The sequence below is a fragment of the Diadema antillarum genome, unplaced genomic scaffold (assembly GCF_040938485.1).
Source record: "Diadema antillarum isolate AM-2024a unplaced genomic scaffold, OU_Dant_1.0 seq00000054_RagTag, whole genome shotgun sequence".
Taxonomy (NCBI): Eukaryota; Metazoa; Echinodermata; class Echinoidea; order Diadematoida; family Diadematidae; genus Diadema; species Diadema antillarum.
The window spans coordinates 482,753-510,359 of NW_027271162.1; the positions used below are offsets into that span (position 1 = coordinate 482,753).

General features: G+C 39.8%; 1 protein-coding gene across 1 annotated transcript; it reads left to right on the plus strand.

Moving 5' to 3' along the window:
- The first annotated feature begins 253 nt into the window (after positions 1-253).
- LOC139725694 (nuclease EXOG, mitochondrial-like) lies at positions 254-26,871 on the plus strand. The gene is made up of 5 exons (XM_071636775.1): positions 254-552; positions 8,602-8,760; positions 10,231-10,370; positions 18,331-18,522; positions 22,768-26,871. The coding sequence occupies exons 1-5, from the start codon at positions 399-401 to the stop codon at positions 23,203-23,205; spliced, it is 1,083 nt and encodes a 360-aa protein (XP_071492876.1). The 5' UTR covers positions 254-398; the 3' UTR covers positions 23,206-26,871.
- The last annotated feature ends 736 nt before the right edge of the window (positions 26,872-27,607 follow it).

Here is a 27,607-nt window from a genome sequence, read left to right on the forward strand (position 1 = left end):
GTAAGACTCACGCGGTGGGCGTGAGACTTAGGTCTAGCTCCCTGCTGCTCGAACAGTTATTCACAGAGCACACAGTGATTTTAGTACGGTACATAGAACGATTTTGGTGTGGTCGTGGACGGTTATCGATAGTTAGGACAGGGGAATCCCCAGCCATTATGCCTGTTAAAACCCCCTCAACGGACATCCTGAGACAGTGTAATTCACGATACATTGTACAATTTTGTACTACATTTACAACAGGACACGGGATGTTTCCCCATGCGGCCATGGTAGCCCTGAAATATTAATGACGTAGAGTCTCTTTAGTTACAGAGTAAACCAAATGAACACCTGCGGCAAGATGATGTATTCAGTTTTCCCGACAAGCTGACAAGCGGTAAATTACAGTCGATAACATGAACACGTTTACCAGAGGTTTTGCCAGCGGCGCTGCTGCTTCTGTTGCTGTGTACGCACTGTATGCAGCCCTGATCAACCACAATCAGGGGCATGCTGTCTTCAAACGTTCCCTGCCGTCGCAGCCCGCGCCCGAGGTTCACGAAGATGCTGGTAAGAACCCAATTTTTTTTTTTCTTAGGAGAAGCTCAGAAAAATAGCGTGGAATGGCGTCAAACTCTAGATTGTCAAAAAGGAAAAAAATATATAAAACGCAAATGTACACACACAATAGATACAGACCAGGGGCAGACTTGTCATCGCCGCTTGTGGCCTGTGTGGTGGTGTGAGATAAAGACTGATTTTATTCTTAGCAGCCGCCCTACTGCTACACTAGGCTACAGTACTCAGTAGTACTTACACACTGCACTGCGCAGACATTGTTCAGCCCTGTAAATTAATGCCTAATACTGTAGCTACTACGCTAGACAGAAAGATCCGTCTGTCCGGAGGACTCTTTTATATTTTGCCATTAACGCTGTCCTCCGTAGGAGGGGATCCGTGAAGCCAGACGCAGTCTCCGCGGAACATTCCCCGACGGACAGATACAGACCGATCTTTCGGTCAACTACTACGCATACTCTTGATAATAAATGACATCCTCTTTTTGACATTGATTGTGTGGTAATTTAGATTAAGTAGCTGCAATTGCAACTGCTGGTAGTGGTAGATCTACTATCAGTCTGTTACTAAGTGTTAGTGTTATTGATTCCATTTCGAATAGAGATCATGGTGAAAATGTATTAGAATCTCACTTTTTTTTTGGGGGGGGGGGGGAAAGACTTGCTTATCAACCCCCCCCCCCCATTATGTAATTTTTCCATACCGTTCTTACACCTTTACGTTATACCCTGGCCTTTTTTCTTTTTTTTTTTCTTTTTTTTTTGGGGGGGGGGGGTAATTCTTTATTCGAATTGCATTCAATTTCATATCAGAAGGATCAGAAACGTTCACAACAAAAACAAGACATCATACAAAAACAGACTGCATTATACACAAACATAATACAAAATAACATCAATTTACACACTGTGCAAACTAATATAAAACTTACATTGTAACTCTTTTAACAAAAAAAAAACCAGTTATCCGCTTTTTTTTTTAAACACATTATATTCTCACAAAAGCCCGCAAAACAGGAACCTGATAATTTGCTTTGAAAAAAAGGGCATATTTCATTGCTTCTCGAAAAAAAAAAGAAAAACAAAAGAGAAGAAAAAAAAGAGGCCATTTGCGAAATAGCATACACACATGCACACAGACACACCTGCACCTAACGCCAACATGCCCCCCTTCCCCCTTCCCCCCTCCCCACCCTCCCTGTGCCTTCAGCCCTCAGGTTTATGTGTACACTTGAGTAACTCTGCCGTGTAAGTTGCCATTTTATTTGTCATACAATAAAATACATCCTATTCATAATATGGAGATGATGTGGAATGGTAGAAACAATAGAGAAAAAAAAACCCGACAACGATGTGATAAACTCACGGATACGGCAAAATGAAGACAAAAAAAAAAATCATGTCTCATCATGGATACACATCATATATTCCCACTTTAACAAATGCATTCCAACTGTTCCTCTTTTACTCGCTATCTTATTTTCTTCTTCTTTACACATATTAAAATACTTCATAAAATCATTAAACTTCGGTACCTTCCCTTCTGATCTCGCTAATTATGAAATATGTTTAACCATCGATATAAAATTTTGTATTCCATCCTTTGACTTTTAACGAGTTTCCGGATATGCCTGTATAAACAACTTCTCAGTTTATTCCTAATTCTTCTAAATTCAAATAATAATTTGCCACAATTCCTGCTCTTCAATACACTCCCAAAATAAATGTGAATATGTCTCAGTGCTTTTTTTGCAGAAAGAACGTAGATCATTAGAAACAAACCCAAATCTCAGCAGATTAACTTTTGTATAAAGTGCACCATGAAGAAGTTTAAACTGAAATTCCCTAAGCTTTGGGATAAGAGTTGTGACTCTGGGTCGGAGAAAAATATCTACAGTTACTTTTGGGGAGAAGGCAAAATTACTCTGTTGATCTCGTACATTTGTACTTACAATGTATATAATGGCTGTAAATCAGTTTGAAAATGAGTGTAAATCTTTCTCGAAGGTATATCACCAATCCTAATTTCTATTCCGTGTAATTTTAACCAAATATCATCCACTTGAAAAGGTTTAATACTTACCCACGACAAACTAAACCGTCCACTTTTCAAAATAACATCACAAATCCTCCAAACATATTCAATTTCCTCACTGCATAAACCTGCTTTTTGAAAATAAATAATCGGCCGTATACCTTTCCCATCAAAATAATGACATAATCTATAAATATTTTTCCTGAAAAGATTTTCATTGTGACTTGCTAGCTTACGCTTAGATGCACACGCTTACAGTCCCCCCCCCCACCCCCCCCCCCCCCCACACGCACACACATTTGGCAAGTGGTGGGGTATGAAGTAGGGTGGACACAAGGAAGACTTCCCCTTTTGTTGTCTTGCATAACATAGTAGTGCCGTGACTTAACCTAAAGATCGGTCTGTACTGTACTGGTCATCGGGGATATGTTCCGCGTAGAGTGTGTTTGGATTCATGGAATCCCCTCCTCTACAGAGGAGAGCTGTAAGAGTTAAAAAAATGATAAAAGGCTCCTCCGGACAGACAGATTTTTCTGTCTATACCGTGGCATGACTGGCACTGCAAAGAAGCATGAAGATAAGAGTAAGACCCAATAAATTGTTATCAGGCCGTAGGGTACTAACACAAGCTGCCCATAATTCAACCACACTGCCGTCCAGAATTTGACTGCCTGCTACATGTAGAAGCCTGCTTTTATGCATGGTTGAAGTTGATTCAATCCTTGGCACGGGAGGTTGAACCTTGGTACGGGTGCCGATACTTGTCACTGACCAGCATGTATCAAGCTGAAGCAACTTGTTGCAAATACTACACACATACCGTATTAAAGGACAAGTCCACCTTCATATATACACAAGGATTGAGAGAATGCAGCAATGTTAGTAAAACACATCAGTGAAAGTTTGAGGAAAATTGGACAATCCGTTCAAAAGTTATGAAATTTTTAAGTATCTGCTCAGTCACTGCTGGATGAGAAGACTACTACAGTGTATGATGTCACATGCGTACAACTACAATGTACCAGGTATATAAGGAAAATAAAGAGAAAATTTCACAAAACTTCGCTTTTTGAATAAAGTGCACATTTCTTCGACTTGTTACTGACGTTAAGGGTAATATAATTTCCCCTTCCTTCTGAAAGAGAGAAGTTGAGTGTTCTTTTGCTGTGCGAGAAAAATGGTGTTGAATTTTCTTTGTTCTTTCTTTATATCGTTGTACACATGTGACATCACAAGCTATAGTAGTCTTTTCATCCAGCCGTGACAGAGCAGAAACTTCAAAAATTCATAACTTTTTAATGATTGTCCGATTTTCCTCAAACTCTCATTGATGTGTTCTACTAATATTGCTGCATTCACTCAACCCACATGTCTATGAGGGTGAACTTGTCCTTTAAATCAGTGATAATTATTTCGTCTGTCATCAAACATTATAATTCACTGAATACTCCTTTTTGTGAAACCACTCACATGTGAGACCCAGTATTGTTGGGATTCATTGAGTCTGAAGGCTGCATAAGGAGACTACTACATGTACACTTCATGATGTCATTGTGGACAACATAAAGAAAATATGAAGAAAATGCAATTAATTTTCACTTTCTGCCATACTGAAAGAACACTCGACTTAAATGTGCATGTACCTCTTGCAGAAAGCAAGAGGAATAATATCACCCTTAGCATACATCAGTTAGTAACAAGTTGATGGAATGTGTACTTTTCATGAAAAATAACATTTTGTGGAATTCTCCATATTGTTGTCCATAATGAAGAACATAAATTGTGAAGTGCAGTAGTGTCCTTATCCAGCTATGACATCACTGAAACTCTAAAAATTCATAAGTTTTGAATCGATTGTCCAATTTTTCCCCCCAAACTTTAATTGATTTTTTTTTTTTACAATCAGCACTAATATTGCTGCTTTCAATCTCACAATCCACATTAATAGACTTTGGTTTCCTTTGTTTGGCCTGACTGAAGCCATCAACCCAAGAGCAATGTTGGTAATTGTCTTTGCACAACATGTTATTGCTGTGTGGAATCCACAACCAAACTGTTTCATACTCTCAAGCTCCCTGGATAAATATCCACTTTAACCGTATTTTTAATTTATTTGACCACTTTGATGATTTTCCTGTGGAATAATTCAGCAATCTTTTGATTTTATTTCTTGTTTCATTAAGCACACAGACCAAAGTTCATCTTTAAAATAGGAATACAACATGGCTTTTTCAACTGTTATGAAAGAGGAAGCAGAATAGGGCCTAGACATGTAGTTCATAATTATGATTTGCCAATATCACAGTAACATTGATTTTATTGTGAACTGCAACAGCATTAATTGTTCTTATTTCATATCTGGCAGTTACAGACTAAAATTTGAAAAATGAAAATAAGTGTGAAAATGAAAGAGTTAGAAATAAAAAAACTAACAATAAAAAACCGCTGTTTTTATGACTTTAAGAAGGATTTTAGCAGCATCTGTGACATCTATTGTACAAAATGTATAGAGAGACTTGTATTGCCATGCAATTGATTGATTGAACTTCGGACTTTTAGTTTGATACACTTGTGTACGTGTGCAGACAATTGTAAGGTTGTATACAGGTGTAGATGTGGTGCGGGGTGCCCTACAAAATCAGTCGATGAATAAAGATGCTTACTGAAACATAAGATATTAATTGTTGTCCTCATAAAAAGTATCATACCACATTTTTACATTAAATAAGTGGGAATAGCTGACAATGAAAGAAGCATTTGAGGAAGTTTTAACCCATTTAGGATGGGTTGATTTTGCCATAACACTCATTTCCCATAGACACTTGTCCGCATACTCTCGGGACTCATTCTCAATGGGCTAAAAGCTGCATCTTATATGAATTTCACTTTTAGATCCTGCTATCAAACGTATGGATTGTAGTTAAATGCTGGACATAGTACCTGGTTCCAGATGTTTATCAGTGGTTCAACTGTAGTGGTCCAAATATTCTGTCAACCTGATGCCGTCTGTTAGCCATCGCCTCCTTAAAAAATGCTACAGTCACACACGGCCGGGTTTCAAACCGGGTCCATAAGGATTTAAAACCATGATCCGGTTCGAGCGGTAGAGACCCGCATTGACCTGCAGCATAACCTGTGTCAATTCCTGATGGATTCCGGGGGCAGGCTACAATACGGCCGTGACAATGTTTTGGTCATGTTCAAAATTTTCTCACGGACTTCAATACCATACTGATATCCAAATTGACCCGGTTTGAACTGCATTGACTCGCATAGACCCGCTGCAACCCGCAGCATAAAACCATATTATGGACCCTTGCTGTATACCGCATTGCCTTCATGCAACGGATGATGACAAGGTTTACATGCGGGTCGGTACAGGTCAAAGCGGGTTGACACGGGTCGATAGGGGTTGAAAAGGATTCAGTTAGGGATTTAAATCAGATTTTTATACGGTTCGATACTGGTCAATACCGGTCTGTATGGCTCGAACCGTGTCGATACGGTTGTAATTCCTTATGGACCCTGTTCGAAATCCAGCCGTGTGTGACTGTATCATAAATTACCCTCCATTCCGGGACTAATCCGGCTCATTTTCACCCGGATCAAATCTGTTTTGTGACCCGGCCGTGTGTGACTGTAGCATACTCCTGGCTCTCTGATCATTGTTACATCATATTAGCAGAGACCTACATCTAGTCAGAGCCATGTCACCCGAATGATCAAAGCTAGAAAGGAGGGAGGGTGTACATTGGAGGGGTGTCTACCCCCCCCCCCCCACAGATTTAAAGGAGCTTGTACACTTTGTAAATCACATAGATTTTCAAGCTGTCATTCATTCAATCAGTCGCTTTATACTTATTGTCATTTTTTTTTTATTATTAGCTGAAAAAAAAAATGCCTCAAAATGTGACTTTTGTTTCAATGGTGGTCATTTTGTGAGACTTTGGGAAAAGCTTTTCAGATGTGTTAACTTGAGAAAGACCTGAGAGTTAGTGTCGTGTTCGTACAACTTGTACTTTGTATGTGAAATTCAAAGAAGGAAGTACAGTATAAATGTCCTTCAAAATAACAAAAGGAAAGAACTGCTTAGGTGTGGAAAACCCCATCAAGATCCCTGCACAATGCTGCAATACTTTGAATATCATATGGTCCAGCATATACTTCAAGTCATCAAGATATCTTTATTGTAATACTGGTAACTGTAGTTTATACAGAAATTAAGCAAGCCGTACAATATACAGGTGTAGCTTGCACTACAGTGTAGCATTACATACAACATGTATGTAACCAGGGAGGTGAGAGGAAACAGTTCCTCCCACCTCCCTGATGTAACGTGACAACCCCCAACTGTGCCATAAAACACTTTCATTTTTGCTTCACTGGTTTCTAAAGAGCTCACTACATTGTCTGCTTATATTGTCATTTTGATACCATAAGTTTGGTGTTGCAACTACAATGGAACTCTCCCCTTCTTCTCTTTCTCCTTCTTCTACTTCTTTATCCTTATAAATGCTATATTTTTGTTGTTGTCAGGAACTATGTGAAAATCTATAGTTGTGTTTCTTCCTGAATTCATATTGATTTCATTTTCATGGAGGATTTGAGACACATTTGTGGAGTTTCTATTCACAATTGAAATTAGGTCAGGACATGATATTCCAGTTCCGGTGTGAAAAACAAAAGATGTTGAATAAAAAGAAAAATTTACAACAATGTAGGGAGAAGATCAACACATTCAGTCATCAGTGAGGGACAGCGTGACGTGAATAATCCGCAGCTCTTTCCGCCTGTCATTTGAGGGGGAAGTTTGGCTAGGCAGAGGAGGAATCGCACACCCAACCCACAAGTCTACTCATAGCCCAACCCATGCACACACCTTCACATGAAGGTTCCTCTTTTAGAATAACAATATTGTTCTTAACCCATACAAGATCGTGAATGGCTCATAGACTGTGGACGAGCCGCACCTGTGTCTCTTTGGTAGGGCAAAGGGTTAATGAGATTTTCTTTTTTGTCATATCCCTGTACCAACCAGAGTCTATACAAAATGTGTCCACGTAGGCAGGAAGGAAGCCACAAGGGATGTGGTATCAGACAGAATTGGTGCTATGATTCAGTCGGCCATTTTTTTCTTTTAATCCCAATAATCAATTGATGTCATCTTCTCCTCTGTTGTTGTTTGTTGTCTTTCTTATTTTCTCCTACAAGTATAAAATTGATGAATTTAAAAGCATGCCATGAACAATTTAAAATGTAATGTTCTTTTTTCAAAAAAAGATAAAATTCATAATGGCCGAGATTTTGTTAGAGAAATACCAGGTGTGTGGATTTGCAGTGCAATGTTTGAATAATATTCATGCAATAATCCTACTGTCAACGTTGCCTGCAATTTTTCACTCATATCATTGATTTCCATTGAAAATTTTTCCTATTTGAGCAAGAGTTTTGTATTTTTAATCATGAGGAACTGAATCCAAGTGATATAAGGGTATTGATTGATTTCTGATCAAATATTGGTCTCACATAAAGTTTTTGTTATGTAATCTCAACATATACTAAATGTAAAAATATTCCTTCAATAGAGGTTTTTTTTTTTTGGTTCATAAGTCTTGTGCATAATACTTTCTGTTCCCTCCATGTCAATTGACACTGCAATAGATAAATTGAAAATGAATAATTGAATTCAGTTGTACATATCTATCATTCAAATCCTGAAATAGCTTTTACAAGACTGACAGACTATATATTTCATATTCATCCTGCATCCCATTACCCAATTAGGCAAATTAGAGATATAAGAGAGAAAAAAAAAATATTTAGTGTACTGGGATAGATATAGGGCCTGCACAGTTAAAATCTTGTGCGTAGAGAATGAAATTATGGTAGAAGAACCAAAAACCTCTATCCAAATGACGTATGATGGCGCAGTCTGAAGTGCCTGTTGAACTCTACAAGTAGCTCCTTTCACATACGATATACCTTCCTCTCCTTCTGTGTGGAAAGTAAGGGGCCGTCTTATTCAGGGATCCAACATCTTCAAGTACGGTGTTCCCGATGACGGAAGCCAGCCACGCTACTACCTCAACCACGCCCTCAGCTATGACCAGACCAGCAAGATACCCAAGTGGGTGGCGGAACACATCACTGCCCAAGATTTGCGAGGTAACTACATTAATTTTGTGTTGTGAACGATTCATCTGTACAACTAGGCCCAAATTCACGAAGGTGGTGCAATTGAAACCATGGTTTAAGCAGAGGTTTCAATCCTACCACCTTCGTGAATTCGGGCCCGAGGGTCTATGTCGGGGGATCCAGTCTGATGAACCATGAGACCAGGGATGTGTCACCGTGCCAGGTCTGTTTCATGAAATGCAGTCCTTATCTTTATAGGACCTGGTCCGTGTAAAAGGAACTCAACTTTGTCTTGGCACCTGTTACCACATCATGGAGCCATGTCTAAATCACTGGACCATCTCCATGGTTTGTACCCAGGTCCATGCTGCTATTATTCTAGAGGGCAGGTACTACTATTAAGGATCATTTGTTCCATTGATATCTTGGGACCAGGGCCCTGTTTTATGAAGAGTTAAAATTGATTATATAGTTGATTTCTCTGGTAAGTCTATGGCAGCCTTTGTAGTAAGGAAATTTAAAATCGATTATATCTCTTGATAAAACAGGGCCCTGGTCTTAACATTGTCATGTGACCTACTCAAATACATGACAACACACAATTTCTGTGCCTGATTGAATTTTCATCATATTGTTGTATACTGGAGAGAAAAAAAAAATACATAAGGGAACAGATCAGTAAGGGCAAAAAGTTTATAAAAATATTAAATGAGATGTGATCAATGATTTTAGAATGCAAAATTTGTCTTTTATGAGCCTCTGTGTATTTCAGATGAGATTGAATATGTAAATTAATAATTTGTATGGTGTCAGAGGGCTTAGAACCTAATGCTGAAGAGAAGCTCTTTTACAATCTCGTGTTGACCTTTTCCAGTATGCCAATTTTTCTGGAACTCCCCCTGTTTGTTTGTTTTTTTTCTCATCCGTTGCAGCCTCCAACAATTTTCTATGTGAACTTCCATACAGGTGTCATGCTGAATCTGTAAACCCACTGCTGATTAAGATAATGACACTGACGGTGAAAGACCACAAACCCATAAAACCTTCACCACCTTTAGTGTACAGCAGACTCTAGCTTCTTTTCAGACCATGGCTACATTATACATGCATGCTATGATGTGCACAGCGACATTGGGATACAACAGTGATGAGTGGGCGACTCTCTTTCAGGTTTTTTTGGGGGGTACCGGTATCAAACCAGATCCTTGCTGAAATGAGGTGTTTTAAGACAGTGAAAATTCACACTCATATCAAGATCATGTCTGTTAATGCAATGTTAATTGATATTAAGTTCCATTTTCCAACTTGTGTAAAATGAAGCACTGCTGTGCCATTTTCCAGCATGTCATATTTATGAGACCTCATCGGTCCTCTTGAAAGAGACTTTCACCCTGTGTGTCTTGCCAGTAATTGTCTGCGGTGTTCCCTTCACTCTCATATCAAGTACTTCCTTAAGATCCTTGTACAAATGTATTGCTCGTTAATACGTGTTTCGATCAGGTGATGCAAACCGCAAGAAGAGCAACTTCAAGATGGACCCAAACTTGACCCCGATGTATTCTTCCATGAACAGCGACTACAGGGGCAGCGGATGGTCAAGGGGTCACATGGCTCCGGCCGCTGATTGCAAGTACAGTCAGGTAACATTGGAAACCCCCCCCCCCCCCCAAAAAAAAAAAAAAAAAAAAAAAAGCCCAACTAAATAAAAACCAAGGAAGGGATTGTGTTTCTTGGTTTCATTTAGAGTGCACTTTAGCTCTTCTAAGTATACTGTCACCAAAAACAAACTTTAAAAAAAATGAAAAAATACACACACACACAGTGGAGAGAATCATTTGAAGTGGGTTGTGGATCAAGAGTAAGAGCTGAAAAACGTTGCAATATTTCTGTTGATGAAAAGCCACGGCATTCACAAATGATCACAATCCGGGAAAAAACAAAACAAAGAAGGTTTATTCATCTTATTGCACAAAGAGGTACTGTACAATGAGGAATGTTTGCGTGCATTTAATTTCGCGAACTTTGTGAGCGCCAAGATTTGCGAAATTAAAATGCACGCAAAAGTTCTTGTCTACACTAAAATATTATGCATTGTACGCCAGTGGCAAAACATGAAAATTTCATGCCACAAAAAATGCTGTCGGCTCCAATTTACGAAAATTTCATGCCGCGAATATATCATGTTTTACAGTATACAAGTACTTGAGGAAGGCATACCTGATTTCAAGAAACGTCTGCCATGATCATGCTAATGCAGCTTTAACTTTCTTTTTATTACAATGTCCTATTTGTTTAAAGCTTATTAGGACCTTGTCAACTGTACGGGCTATGCCAGAACAATCCTGTTATTTCAGGGAAACTTTGTTGTATGAGGACCTAAGAACCATGACAATTACCTTGTTATATCAGATTTCTCATTAAATATCAAGGTACAAAAACAATGAAGTAGAAAGAAATAAGACCTGCAAAATCTCCTTGGTAGTAAGAGGATTTTTGTTTCCAGAGATTCCAACCCCAAGCATCTTCTGATCTGGAGATTCTCCCACCTGAAACCCGTACCGAACTGGAGACTCTAACTTGATGTGCGCGAATGGTAAAGCGCACATCACGAGCGCAAAGTCCCTTGTGGCCGGGGTCCAGGGTTCGCTTGGGCCCTGGAAGCTTCAGGATTCTAGATGTTCTCTCGTGCTATCTGGGCCTTTTTTCAACATATGAGGGCACTAAGTAGATAATTCAATGAATCAAATCATATGTTTTGGTTTGATACAACTTCGTATCATAATTATTACATCATATGAAGACAGATGTTAGGCCCCCATATACACTGTAGATCTTATGACGCTCGACCTTGAATCCCCTTGGATTCATGAAAATTCAATTCCAGGTTTTAAAAAAGGTGTTTCGGCGGGAGAAATTAGATCTCAAGCGGGAGAACGGGAGATTTTGTGAAAATGGGCTTTTGGCGGGAGATCTCCCGTTGAAAGGGGGAGAGTTGGGAGTTTTTGTGTTTCATTTTCATAGGGAGGTTCTATTGTATCATTATAGTGAGTAGTAGCGATACATGTAGTAATACTAAGTGGGTGGTAGTGTTAGTAGATTGATAGGAGTAGTAGTAGTGGTAGTACATATAGAAGTGGTAGTGGTGGTGGTGGTGGTGATAGTGGTAGTGCTAGTAGTTGTAGTAGTAGTAGTAGTAGCAGTGGAAGAAGTGCTAGTAGTAGTGGTATGCGCGTAGATGACAAAACAACGAATTTGCTCCGTGCCCCACGCGTAGCACCGAAATAAAAGTGCGTTGCACTGTGGTCTATCACTTGACCCAGGTCAAATGATAGACCACAGTACAATGCACTTTTATTTCGCGCGTACTCAAAATTGCAAGTTATATCACGCGTTAGGACTGTGTGGACTAAAAGATCAGCGAAACAAAATGACTATCATCATAGAGTGTAACAAACTTTTCTTCTCAGGTGATGTGATGGGCAAAACTTCGCTTTATCAAGTGATCAGCTCTTGACCAATCCTATAGCAAGATTCTTAATATGTGGAATAAAATGCACACTATTTGTATTCAAGCTTCATTGACTCCTACCTCTCCTGGTTAGATGTAGTTGTTGTTGTTGTTTTAATGTGTGTTCTACGTTTGTTTTATTTTATTCATTTATTTTTTTTTTGCTACCAGACACTGATAACGAAATTTGGTTCTTCGAAGACATAAATTCCAAAATTTGGATTTTTAATAGTCTGCAAATGCCCTGTCACTGTGACTTGGATCTCACTAGTGGCATGGGTCTATCTTGCATGACTACCCTCTGCTCACATCTCTTCCAGGAATCGTGTAGTGAAAAAGCCTTTGACAAAGACTAGACATAGCATTACCTGTATTCGAATACATCTTGGAAAATGGGCTTTGGAAATATGAAGCTGAAAAGACATCAGACAAGAAGTACTGGTACCTATGAGCAGATGTTCAAAGTAAGTTGGTTCCGTAACGTAACCACAGCGCAAGAGAGAGAAACAAAAAATATGGTTGTTAGGAATTCAGGATTTCTGAAGTTTATGTCACAAGGGACACTCCCAAAACTAAATGTACATAGCCCCATATCCTTTTATTCTGCCTCACATGACAGCATTTTAGTCACATCACAACAAATCTTGTGTTTCAACCGGGTTTTGAGGGTAGAATGTTGGTAAGATGATATCAGCACATGGGAACATAAAGCTTACATATTGTATTCTATCAGAACAGGATGCATCCAGCAGACAATATATCTTCTTGCTGGTCATTAGGGTTAGAGTAATGGATCTGTTAACCCGTTGAGGACGAACTGATTTTGCTACAACACGCATTTACCATAGACACTTGCCCGAGTATACTCGGGACTCGTCCTCAACGGGTTAAGGAAGAAAGAATCCCCCACCAGGTGAGGGTATTTACCTGTCAGGGAATGCTACTTATGTATTGTTCCAAGAAAGACTACACACTACAAGAGTGGGGAAATACATGCATCTGTTATCGATATCGGTATGTAAAGTATTTGTTTTCACCTTGGGTTTTGCCGGCAGTTTTGTTTTGGGTTTTGTTTTTGTTTTTTCCCCTGTTGGTTATATTGTTTGGTTAGCCTTTTCAATGGAAATGAAATATTTTTTCTGATTTGATATGATGCAAGTATCGGTTTTGCAGAGCGGCCAAATTTATGCCACAAAACAAATAGGAACGTCATATGTAGATGGTCAAATCTTAGAACTTGAGATGCACCAAGTGTGCCGGAAGAAAGTGACATTCAGCTTCGACTTCTTGGAACTTGATTGTATATTATATCTGTATAAACAAACTAGAGAAGCACTCTGAGAGCGCAGACCTCCGCCAAGCAGCTCATTGCCACCACTGATCTTGTTCTTCCATAGAGATCAGTGATTTCCACCCATGTACATATGCATGCTGAAAGTCGCCTGATTTCCCAATGTAGAAGCCTTTTGTTTACGTCATCAACTTTCAGCTGCGTGGCGCAACTCGCCTTAGCAGAAACTAGAGCTCGCACTTTAGTGCGCATATGAAAATTTCAAAAATGTGCAACTTGAACTCCCAAGTTCATCGACTCTACCTGCCACAATATGGAAAATCCCTCGTACGATCCTCAAAAATTGCCAGATCACTACCAAAAATCATCTCTTTATACTTGTGTCATTCTCAACCTTTCCTGTAAGTTTCATCCAAATCCATTCACAACTTTTTGAGTTATTTTGCACACGGACAAACAAACCAACAAATGCTGAAGAAAACATAACCTCCTCCCTTGGCAGAGGTAATAAACCGTATAATGGCAACAATGCTTAGGTACAATTTGCACGTTTGATCTAGACATACATTGCACAGCATTTTCTGTGATATTCAAGTGAGGACATGGATTACCAGCCAAAAGCTGAAATGATGTGACTTGTGCATTGCAAAGTGTCTGTAACCCTGCCAATTTTTTGAAAGTATGACAAGTTTCGTACACTTCGCCAGGTGCTTGGTGCTTTATAAATGGAACTGGACGATTCCACAGAGCTGCCCACTTGCCAGAATAACACAAAGTTAGAAAGACTATAGATAAGCATCACCCATTGCACAAGCCATACCATACGTAATGCAGGTGACATGGTGTGTTTTCCATGAGAAGGTCTCAGGTTCAAGCCCCGCTATGGCACTCGTGTTCCCTTGCAAGATTCTCTGTCCACAGTGCTCCTCTCCACCCAGGTATATAGATGGGTGTCCAGTGAGGCGCTGAACATTAACAGGAAAACCCATCCTGATTATCATCTTGCTGTGTGTGAAAACAGAGGCATCAGTGAACTAGATCAGTGAAAATTTGTGGAAAAAATCAGACACACACAAAAAGTTATGAATTGTAAGAGTTTAGGGAGTATGACTAATTGGCAATGCTGTGTGATCTAGGTGTTAAGCAACTCTCTTTTAAAATATATTAGCTAAAAATTTCACTGAATTGAATTTAATTTTTCTCAAATTTTAGGGCACAAACAGAACTTATCTTCTGAGGAGGACACACAAACATTTATTATTGTAAGTAATCATAAACCAAGATCGTAATGTCCAAAGATTTTTTTTTCCAGACGTATTTTCAGGTTTCTAGCATAGTAAAAGACCACTTGACTTTTACCTCTTTCAGCAAGCAGGGGGAATGATGTTACTCTTAACCCGTTGAGGACGAGTCCCAAGTATACTCGTGCAGGTGTCTATGGGAAATAGCAAAGTCGGTCTGTCCTCAACGGGTTTTAAAACATAATGTACTATATGTCAGTATCAAGTTGAGGGAATGTGTGCTTTTTCATTGAAAATGACATTTTGTGAAATTCTTTTTATACTTTCTTTATATCAGTGTCCTCCTGTGACATCAGGAACTGTTGTAATCTTCTCATCCAGCAAAAAGCCTGTAACTTTTTGAACAGTTAAAAAAAAATGGCATTATTTTATACACGCAGTCAGAAAACTTGGAGATTAGCTGTTCAAAAATAATAGCTACGACTGTAAATGAAAAAACCCATTTAGTAGCTTGTTTCATAGCAACTGACAGACTTCTATTATCCCAAAGCCTCGTTGGACTACATGTGTGATCTTTGCACAGGAATTATGAAAATTGCAATTATGACAATTTGCAAAAACATGCAATGCCAACCACAGAAATGTGGGTTTTGGGGACTAATGTGTTCCCCTTGACACATCTCCAACGGGAATTCATGGTGGTTTCATCATTGAAAACAAATTGATTGCGTATACTGAGTGAAACTAAATTGAAGCAAATCCCCATAAATCACTTCAGAGATTAATTAGTCAATTGCATACTGATATATACTGCATATGTATATTAGCCTCTTGAGGAAGATGCATGACACTAATAACAACAGTGTCTGCGATTGTGTCAATAGAGTGCCTAATATCCGTCATCGTCTCTCTATAAAGAGATTTATGACTACTGATCAATCGTCATAGATTGATAATCATAGAAATGACATAGCATGGATACTTGCACGGAAACTTATAATTTTGGAAGATGACATGTCCATAAAGGGGACTGAAACCCAAATATACATGTACAGAGTTATGTAGATTGAGTGAATGCAGCAATACGTGATTGGTCGAACACATGAGTGAAAGTTTGAGGGAAATCTGGATGTCTGTTCAAAATTTGTGAATTTTTAAAGCTTTGTTGTAGCCATTGCTCAATGAGAAGACTCCTACAGTTAATTTTACATATGTTTTATTAAGAACGATATAAAGGAAATGTAAAGAAAATTCAACATGTGTTCACTTTTCCAGCATGATGAAAGAACACTTGATTTTGATACCTCTTTCAGAAAGCAGGGGGAATGATAAATTACCCTAATATAATCATGTCAGTAGCAAGTCAAGGGAATGTGTACTAATAACAAAGTAAACTTTTATAGGCAAACATAATGAAATAGCACTTGACTTTAAAGGGACTGTACAGTACTGGTTGAGGTGGGGATTCATGTTTTGAAAATTCCTAAGTGAGATAATGAGAAACCTCATATGAAATATGAAAGAGCATGTAATTTTATGCAGGATTCAACGTTTATTTGATGAAAATTGGTTTTCAAATGGCTGAGATATCCAAAAAAGTGATAATAATAAAAGGCGACAGGCCATGCCCTTTATTAGGATCTCTTTATTTCACCTTGTTTTGGGATATCTCAGCCATTTCAAAACCAATTTTCATCAAATAAACTTTTGATACCCCTTAGAATTGCATGCTCTTTGACATCTTATAGAGTGGTTTCTGAATATCTCGGAAAACATTAAAAGCTAAATCCTCACCTCAACCAGAACTGTACACACCCTTTAATACCTCTTTCAGGAAACAGGGGTATATACCCTTAGCATATGTCAGTAACAAGTCAAGCGAATATGTACTTATGAAGAAAGTGAAATTTTGTTGCATTTTCTTGATTTTTTATATTGTTCTTTATACATGCTGCATTCACTCTATCCACATGGATTTCATTTCCCTTTCAGTGTCAAAATCAGTATAAAGCTCTTAGTATCTTTGTGAGACATAAACACGAAACCATTTTCTATGGCGAGTTGTGTCGAGTTACAAGTTGCTAATTCCACAAATGTCATGTTACAGATTCCAGTAAAATATCTTGTATTGGAAACATGCCACATTTTTCGACAGTAAGTCAAGAGAATGTACTTCTAAAGAAAGTGAAATTTTGTGGAATGTTCTTTATTTTTATGTTGTTCTTTATATATGCTGCATTCACTCAGTCCACTTAGGGGTTTCATTTCGTTTTAAATGTCAAAATCAGAATCATGCTCTTAGTATCTTTGTGAGACATATCAAACACGGAACCATTTTCAATGGCGAGTTGTGTCAAGTTACAAGTTGCTAATTTCATAAATGTCATGTTACAGATTCAATTTGAATATCGTTTATGTGAAACATACCACATCTTTATCTCTTATCATTCTCTTGCCGTCTGTGAAATGCTTAAAATTCACATTTTGTAGGTATTTAGTTTAGCCCAAATCTTTCGCATTGTGATCATTTGCTGCTTATTAGCATTTACACACTAATATTTTAGAAGTAGAGCTACATTGTACCAAGTGTTCCTGATCTTGCAGGAGTCTCTGTTGATTAGAAAGATATTAAATGTGTTTCCTTTCCGGTGACAAAGGAATGCCAAAGTCACCCTGATTTAGGGATTCATTTTGACTTCTTGAAATGCATTAAAACTGAGAGGCATCTCCCTGATTGCTCTGTGGAATATCCTTGATTTGTGAAATTTGGTCTGCATGTTAGCAACCCGGCCAGCCTTAGCTGTCTTCCAATGAATTTTACAATGCACAGCAGGAAATATTGTCCCCCTCTCCCAATTTCCCCCCTACAATGTACATGGAGAAAATCCATTCCATGTTTGTATCAGTATAAATGATTAGTCAAAATCAAACAGACATAATGGTGTAGGTTTTATTGCAATCAAGCATAAAACATCAATGTTTTGGGAATTTTAATGTCCCAATTTATCTTTTTTAGGAACATCCCCACGATCTAGCTGCTGCACAAACCCTCTCACCCCTTAATAAAAGATCCTCGTAACCAGGTTATTACACTAGTTACTGTGGAAATTTAATAAGAAAGATGCAACTTTCTACCACTACATCTTGACAAATGCATTTGGGATCGAGTGCACAATGCCTTTGCCAAATATCCTTGTCCATCATTAGTGTTTGCACATCGGCTAAATCATGCCCAATAGTTATATCCCATGCAATGTAGTCAATATAGTTGAGCTGTCTTCTTCCTCTGAATGGGCAGGCTAATCTCAAGTTTCAAGACTTGGAATACAACTTTACTATTTTTTTAGTTTGATTTCAAAGAGGAAATGTAATGGAGATATGTGTACAGGTCAGTGATATGCCCTTAGAGTTGTATCTTAAACTTATTTGAATGTTTTGGGCAGCTCTATTCTTCGAAAAACTAATTTTCATTGAAGTCAATATGGAATGGTAATGGAGTGATATCGCAGATAAACTTTTCTAGGCCATGATTGTCCATGTTCCTCGTCATCTGCTTACAGGATGCAATGGATGAGACGTTCTATCTGACAAACATCCTCCCTCAGGACATTGACAACAACATGAACTTCTGGAATTTGATGGAGATCTACTGCCGCGACCTGACGGCGACCTTCAGCGAGGTGCGCGTCATCAGCGGACCCCTGATGGTGCCAAACGTCACCGAGGACGGCAAGAAATATGTGAAGTATGAGGTGAGCAGCGAGAGCTTGTGTTTGTTCTATGGGCTCACATTCTTTCTCAGTACTAGTGTACAAGCTGAAATTTTCACGGTGGTTTCATTTTTTGCAAATTTCGCGAATCGCTTTTGAACCACAAAAATAACAACACACGAAAATAACAACGTGCGAATAACTAAGTTCAGTTAAACCCTCGCAACCGCAAAATTAACAACATGCGAAAATGTCCTCCAAGTAGCAATTCGCGAAAATATCTGTATGCGAAAATTTCTGTTTGTACAGTAGTACACAAAAGCCTTGAAAGATACAATTTCCCTTGATGATCGTGCATACTGTAGCCTAAACTCTTTATTGAAATTCCACTGTAAGATGAGTTTGGGAAGCACTCTGGGATTTAATGAGTAATGATGTAATCTTGGTGTGTCTCAAACGGGGAGCGTCTCCAGTTACCGTATCTAGTACTTGGTGAGCCCTAAGCACTGAATCAATAAAAACTTGTGTACATGTAGGGCGCCCCCATGTGGCAGATCCAATACACAGTGCTGCTACCAACATGATTATGAAATATCACCCCATAATAACCTGGATGTGTGCCAAACCTTCAGAGGTCCAGTCATTTTAGTTTCTCCTTTACTTACCTGTACTATTTTTATTTTTTTCTTATTTTATGTATTTTTTACTCAGGTGTATTGTGTCCAATGTTTACTGTCCATCCCCAACATGTTCACATTACAATTTACTGAATCATTTTGATGGAACTTCCAAGTTCACACATTTGGATATACGTGAAGTCATGCTCAGAATTTTAAAAGTAGTTCAGAAAATGTCAATCTCCATTGTACTCATGCAGGCGTGCCCATAGGGAAACACGAAAAGATATTAAGTATTATAGGTTATACATTCACAAGGCAAAATTAGCCAGAGCCATCCTAACATGAAAATGTCACACAAGTTTGTGGTCTTTTTGTCTGCAAAGGCAATGTTGAACAATGTCCCCCATTTAAAATTTTGAGCTTTGTGGTCCTTCATGCCAGTGGAATCTCTCGTGTCATTCTAATATGAAACTAAGGAAAATCAATAAGTTCAAAATAAAAACATAGTGTTTCACAAGAGTGAAAAATAAAGCTGTGAGTGACCAGATTTACTATACTCAATTTTCCCCATAGACTGCCGTGTTAAAGTGAACCATTCAGTAAACGGTCTGTAGCATGGTGATATTCGTTTGTAGATCACTTGCTAATGATCACATAATTCTCAAAATTGTGTCTCTAACTTAGAGCGATTTTTCTTGCATTTTTACATCATCGACATACCACTCAGTCAGCAAAGACCAACAATTTTAATCTGAAAAAACAAAAGCCACTTGCAATATCAAACAATGCTTGTAATCTGTGAATATGATTTCAGTTGCCAGTATTCCCTGGACAAGTAATTTGAGCTGAAAACAAATTCTACTCTGCTAGTGGCACTTCCTGTACAGCTTAATTGACAGTGTAGATAATGTACACTGTTATGTTGATGCCTCAGGAGAATACATCTACAGCACTTGTGAAAGACTAACAAGCCCAGATATTACAATACTAAAAAACAGGAAGGGAAAATAGAAAGTTCTGCTTGTTTAAGCTAAAATGAAAGCAAAATTAATTTACCACATGTTTAAATAAAGTCTTTATATATGTGACCCGCTACAACAAAAGGATCCGAAAGTCAGAGGAGGACAATTTTCAGAAAATGGCATGACATTATTCCCATACTCTTCTACTTTAATTTCATATATAGCACAACTCATAAAAGTACTCAGTTGCGGAGATATCTATGATTTTATTAGCGCATGTCAAATGGTTGAGGAAATTAGAGTTCCGAGAAAAATGCCTTCAAAGTTTTCCTTCCGACGCTATCATGATCAAGGGGAGGCGAGACAGTTTTCACTGCTTGACAATAGAAGGCATGCTCGTATAGCAACCTCTGCGATGTTCATTCAAGCTTAGCGCCAGCGGTGTGCGCACAACCAATCAGTAATCAGGATGCAACGCACTGACCAAGAAGATGACTCCCTCGTTGCTAGGGGCGGAGTCTAGCTGCAACGCTAAATCCAAATCTTCGGACACATTTCTGTTACGTTGAAAGTCGGAATATCATGGCCCAGAAAAGCGCTGATTTCTTGCCTTTCCTTTGATCATTTACAGTAGCTTTGAAATTTTGGCAGATGATAAACAAGACATTGGACTACAAAATTAATGCAAAAAGCAGAAATCCAATTGCTTTGACCAATTTCGATAATGGGACTTCAAACTCGATTTTCTCGGCTCAGCCGTCAGCGACTTTAGGATCCTTCTGTTGTAGCAGGTCACATATTCATAAAGTTTCTTAGTAGTGGACTAGCCTTGTGTTACCAAGCATGTCATTGAGGCCCAACACACTCTGAAATAGGAGTGAACTGTGTCTACAGGTTGGTACTATGCCTATACAGATACACACACACATTTGATGTGTGTATCTGTTTACTTAGGATTTATGCAGTATTTGCAAAGCAACTTCTCTTCAATGTAGTTTTCATTTCTTCTCATCTTAACCCTTTCTTTGCCAGAGATTTTGAACAATGTGCACAAAGCTATGGAGTATTTTGTGCCCTATTGGCACTCAAAGCACTCGAAAGGGTTAACTGGTCTTTTATGCTTTAGCCATTGCCAATCTGGATATAAATCATCATTTTTCCGTTCTCATTCAGATCCAAAGAGATTTTTCTCCTCCCCACCACTAGAGGGCGGACTCGACAATGGTGTCAGTGATTTCATGGGGGCCGCCATTGTACCCACTTAGTAATGGCGGACTTTGCGTACTAAGTATACATTTCTACAGCGCGTATTACGAGAACTTCTGAACTTTGACGCATGTACGCACTTGATTTTGGCTGCTCCTCGGTTGCTCGTTTGCTAGTGTGTTAGCACGAGGGGTGAGCTTATCGCCTCGTTGTCATCCAATGCTCACAAAACAATGGTACAGGGCGTATGAAGACTCCGCACTCTAGCAGTCACCGGGGAAAATCTCTTTGTTCAGATCTTAATTCTTGTGCTGTCAGTTCTCTCTCTGTCCCTCCTCCTCTCTTTCTCTTTCCAGCTTTATACAGAGTTTCCAACCCCAAGCATGGATGCCCGAGCAAACGCGAGACTCTGATCGCGCGAACATGCCCTTATTGGGATGTGCGCACAGTGCACATTATGGCTTGTTTAGGGGCCTTGCAAGCTCTAGCGTTTTGGATGCTCTCTGATGCTATCTGCAGCCATACTTTTGAACATATATGACCGTGCATCACAAAACGAACACAAAGTCGCAGCCCTCGATTTTGCGTGAGGACCTCGAAAAGGGTGAAACAAGTCAACCAAGTCAATCTTGAGTTTTTTCATACTTTCTGAAAGAGCTATTCTTCGTTTACATTAGTCATAAGTTTGGGGTCATAAAACGAACAGGAAAGTGTGTTTTCAACAGTTTTTCTACAACCCCTTTTTTGTAGAGTAGTGCAGTTAGGTACGTCTTCAGAGGTCCCTTTTCATTTCTTTAAAATCCTTTATACACCCTTCAGTTCCAACTCTAATAACTTTTGAACAGATAGTGCTAATCACCTTGAAAGTTGGCATTTTTTATGGACAGAATGTGTTAATTGAGTATGCTCAATTTCAGCTTAAACTGATAATCCTTTCATTGTTATCGCTACGGTTCGTTTACATCCTGTTTTTTGTTCCATTCATCGCAAAGCCAGCACAGTTTCTGAAGATGAAGCACTTGAATAGACCCTTAACTTCAGAGCCTCTTTTCTCAGTTCACACCTTTCCAGAGTGTGTGCTTTCTTTCCAATATCTAGATAGGTTAGGAGAGTCCATTTGAATTGAGTTATACATCATTTTAAAGCTCAGAATCTGTTCTTTCAATATCTGCCCTTAACTAAAAACCAGTGTTTGGCGACTTTTTGTTGCTTTTGTGATGCAGGGTCACTTATATGACAAACTAATGTTGGGCATAAAAAAGCAGTAGTTTAAGGAAATGCGCAGAAAAAAATATATCTTGAATGGGAGACACACAAACAGAGCATAAGAAATTTACAGAAAATTAAGCAGAAGAGTAGGAGATTTTAAGAAAATGGCCACAAAGCGGGAGAGCTCCCACCGAAAGTAGGAGAGTTGGAATCTCTGTTTACAAGGTTTGTATAAACACATGTCTATGGTCACTAATGGCTGCCTTATGTTTTTGTTTGTTGCATTCCAGGTCATCGGGAACAATCTGGTGGCTGTGCCCACACATCTCTACAAAGTCATCGCCGTGGAGCCAGGCAACGGTTCAGAGACCATCGGCGTGGGTGCGTTCATCGTCCCCAACGAGGCGATCGACTCCAAGCAGCACGGACTCAAAGAGTTCCAGGTCTCGTTGGAGGCCCTGGAGAAGGCCGTGGGGATCACGTTCCTGCCGAACCTGACGCGGAGCGCCGCCGTCGTGGACCTGTGCTCGCTAGACTCGTGCCGGCTGAAGAGCAAGGACGAGCTGGACCGGTTCTTCATTGGGAAGCGCATCGCCAACGCCACCACACTGGACCGGCTGGAGAAGTCGTGGGCGGAGCTCGGGAAGAGGCGCCTGGAGCCCACGGAAAATTTGCGAAACCTGTACGCCGAGAAGAAACGAGCCCTCAAAATGGAGGACAAAAAGTAGTGCCACGGCAAGAGGATTAAGCCGTGAATGATTTGATATGTTAAACCTCATTACCTTCGGCTACCTATAGTTGTTCAATACAACATCCATGTACTAACAATATTTTAGAAACTACTATATCACTAGAAAAAGCCATGGGAGATTCAGGTTCTACCAACCTTTAGGGATTTGCTGGCTAGCTCTTTCATCCACTCCTGTGGACTTCTTCAGGCCAAGTGATTGCAACGTTTCTCTAGCACTGCCTGCTTGTTTCTTGATCATTGGACTGGAGATTGGTGATAAATTGTATCCAGAATCCCTGTTGAGTGCAGGTTTGATTTTTGATAAAGGGTTGATGCTCAAGTTTGTTTTCTCCCTTTCAAGACACAAGGCATCTACAGTAAATAATTCATAATTATTTCCGTTTACATCCCTCACAAATTATTTTTTGTCCTTTGATTGGTCGAGTCCATTGAAAGTGATAAAACATATTGCCACTGTGCAAAATCCCGTCAGAGTCCAATTATTTCTCAAGGGAAATAGTGAAAAAAGGTTATATATCCAACTGGTGATATGGTAAATGTACCACTGATATGTCAGAGGTGCTTTTTTTAGTTTATGAGATGATATCACATCCCACGCATTGCATTGACGTGATTGCAGTACAGGTTTTCCGCCAAAACAGCGTCTTTGCTTTGTGAGAAAGCAGGCCAGGTTTTCACGTAAAAATGAATGGGTATTGCGCATTGCAGACCATGCATATAGTGTACATGTAATTTTGTGCAGAAGATCTGAACTTCGATGATATGTCAGCCTCAAACAGTAAACAGGGGGATGGGGGGAATGGGTTTAATATTATATCAACTGATGTGACTGTTGCATGCTGGCTCATGTTGGCAGTGTGATAAAAAACGTGCATGATAAGTTGTAGAATCTTTAGAGGTACGACGGTGAACTTTCACCAGATTTTTGAGACTCTCACCTTCACATCAGACCTTTTGCAATGGTCATTTGCTGAAAGATGTCAAACAAGCTGGACTTGATGTCCAGTGTCAAGATGAGTTTTTGTCTAACTTCAACAATTGAGCATTTAACCCCAGTCTATTTAGGTAAGAGGTTAAGAAATGACTGAGATCCCTATTCACACAACAATTTTGTCCTACATATATATACCAGGAGTGAATTCTAGTGGTAGTAATTCCAGCAAGGTTCATCTTTTTTTGGTACAAGTATACCAGTGATCGTAGCAAACTAATGGGTTATATGACCATGCACATTGTAATGTAAATTTTTAGCTAAATTATAGTTTATGATAAGAATGGAAAATACACAGATCAATCTTGCAATTCACCTTTTCACCACAATGCCAAATCTTTTCTGTATGTGGTCACAGAATTTGGACCTCAATATGACCTTCACCTAAACGCACGGACTCGCACTGATTCCCGGTGTCATTTCCACTTCAGGGTACAACTGGAAACTTCACCAGTAACTGGTAACTGTTTTTGGATTTCAGGCATCCACAGAACAAACTGCACCTTCCTCACAGACAAAGGGTCTGTACAGAAGTCATATTTTCTGCCCGTTTTCTATCTTCTATCTTGTGTCACATTGTTTTTAGAGATTCATCTATGGTTTAAGTTAAAAACATGTTGGCCTACCAGGTAATATGTTCAAAAACTCAAAAGAGCCATTGTGCTGACAGCAGTATAAGATGTTGTAGCATACCTGGTCATGAGAAATCAAAGTTAACTATGGTTGGATTCAAAATCAGTGGATGACCTAGCCTTTCGCCAAGGCCCTCTCGCTGTTTGGTGGTGAGCAAATGGGGGGCAAATAAAGCGAACTCAGCTGAGTGGACAGTGCGAGGGCCTTCTAAGATCTGATTCACATCCTTATGTTAGCCCTTTGAATAACCAACTTTTGCTCCCTGAATTGGGGAGCAAAACTTAACCAATGTGCAGGTCAATGATGCATACGAACAGGCCGAACAATGCCAAGACGGAGGATGTGGGGAGCGTGCCATTCCATTGGATGACCGGAACCTGTTAATATGACTATTTAGTAGGGTTATGTGTCATGAATAATAATATGTGAAGCAGATCTCAAAAAGGCCCTCGCATTATTGTGCTCGGCTCAGCTGGCTTCGCTCGCCCGTTACAGCCATCGTATAGTAAGAGGGCCTTGACAAAAGGCTATATATGACCACACCCGTGATGGAAGAGACTCGGCTCTTGTGGGATAGCAAGCCCATGGAAGGCATTGTACTCAAAGGGTTAATGACCCTGAGAAGTATGTTAAGAGATGCTTTCATCACAAGTTGTTGCTAGAAGATCTCTTATGATGGTCATCCTGTATAATGATGCTCTTTTCAAACTGAGAATACCCCTCACAACAACAAATCATTAAATGATGCAGCTAAATGATTTGTCAAATGATTCCCAGCTACGTAAGCTGTGCCTTCCCAACAGTAGTAGTTCTACCTCACCCTTGGCTCAGGATAATCGAAATTACATATCCCAACATCATATATGTGACCCGCTACAACAAAATAATCCTAAAGTCGGGCGAGGTCGATTATTTGAAAATTGCATGACACAATTCCTTAATCTTTCTGCTTTAAATTGATATATAACACGTCTCATAGAAATAATCGGCTGCGGAGATATCGATGTTTAAAAGAGAGCATGTAAAGACGTCTGGGAAATCACTGTTTCGAGAAAAGCGCCCTAAAAGTTCTCCTTGCGACGCAATCACAATCAAGAGACACGCAAGCCAGTATTCACCTCCGGACAATAGAAGTTAAGCCCTAGCAACCCCCGAAATGCTCATTCAAACACAGCGTCGGCGGTCTCCTCACCGACCAATCAGTGGCCAGGATGTCAGGAGAAGCGGCTAGGCATAGCGCAACCCGCCCGCACGCACCAGTCGACTGGGCAGTGTGCGAGCTTCACGCTTCGGTTAGCGGCAAGCAGCAAACTGACCAATGAGATCACTCTGGTCATTGTTAGGGGCGGAGCCTATGTGTGGCGCTCAATCCAAATGTTCGAACCAGTTTCTGCTTCGTTGAAACGCCAAAAAAACATGGCCCAGAAAAACGCTATTTTTTGGTCTTTCCTTTCATCATTTTGCTTCAAAAGTTCGACAGATGATAGAAGACATGTCAGACTCTAATAATATGTCAAATTCAGAAAATCGTAAGTTTTGACCAATTTTGATGCTCTAACTTCAAACTCGATTTTCACGGCTTCGACCGTGCGCGACTTTAGGACCATTTTGTTGTAGCGGGTCACATATTGACTGAACAGGAGAAGTTGAGATATTCTAGATCATGAAGGCCCTTCAGAGGCAGATGCTGCCGCTATACAAGAAGCCATCATCATCATCATCATCATCATCATCATCATCATCATCATCGTCATCATCATCATTAAATGTCTTGTGCAAAAGAGGCTCTTTTACTTCCAGTGTATCCCAATTTCCTCCAATAGGAAACCTTATATCCACTGCTTTGTACACCACCAGTGGCTTAGTGGTGGTAGGCATTTTCTCTCATATGTAGTTGTCAATAAGACCAGCTCAGGAATACATGTATTTATCTTTGTGTTTTGACTGGGCTTTAGCTATATTTGGCATATTTCTTGAATGGCAGTAGCTGTAAAACTCTCGTTGTTTACCCGGTAACATCTGTGTTCATAATTTAAGAGGTTCATTCAATTCATTCAAGCTTAAAAGCACAAAGCACCTGGTTGATACGGTTTGCTGACTATTGCTAGACCCCGTTTACAGTGCTGGGCTGGGCCGAGCCGCGGCCGAGCCCCGCATGAGCCCCGCAATTTTGTCCATTTACACTGCCGGGCTAACTTAATATTTTGTTGTAGTGGCGCTCTGCTTGTAAACAAACGCAATTTGGTATAGTCTGGTTTTCAGACCCTTTGCCAACTGGATTCCGTGGCGACAAAGTCGCCGTTCGGGCAAAGGCCTTTGCCGAAGGAAAATCCTTTGCAGGACAAATTAACCACCTTAAACTATACTAGTTTTCGACGTTAATATCCTGAATAGCGAAATAGTACGGGCAGAGGGTTTGGGAGCCAGACTAAAATTGGCTGTGCATTTGGCCCAGTTTGCGTTTACACTGAGAACAGGCCGGGCTCGGCCGCGGCCAAGCCACGGCCGAGACCACCTCCAGAACGTGGCCAAATGCGCGGCCAATTTGGGCCCCGCATTTGGCCTTTTGCGCGTTTACACTGAAATGAAGGCGGGCTCGGCCGTGGCCGAGCTGCGGCCGAGCCTCGCGCTGTAAATGGGGTCCTAGTCACCTGGGACAAACAACAAGGGGTCGCCATCATTTGCCCATTTTCTTGTGTGGGTGAAACTGACATTCAAGAGGTGAATGTCAGTTTAAAAAAAAAAAAGAATATGA

Bases quoted from the DNA above. Each gene is read 5' to 3' on its own strand.
- LOC139725694 (XM_071636775.1), top strand. From the start codon at position 399: ATGAACACGTTTACCAGAGGTTTTGCCAGCGGCGCTGCTGCTTCTGTT. The intron at 10,371-18,330 runs GTAACATTGGAA...ATCTGCTTACAG, and splicing joins CTGATTGCAAGTACAGTCAG to GATGCAATGGATGAGACGTT. The intron at 18,523-22,767 runs GTGAGCAGCGAG...GTTGCATTCCAG, and splicing joins AGAAATATGTGAAGTATGAG to GTCATCGGGAACAATCTGGT.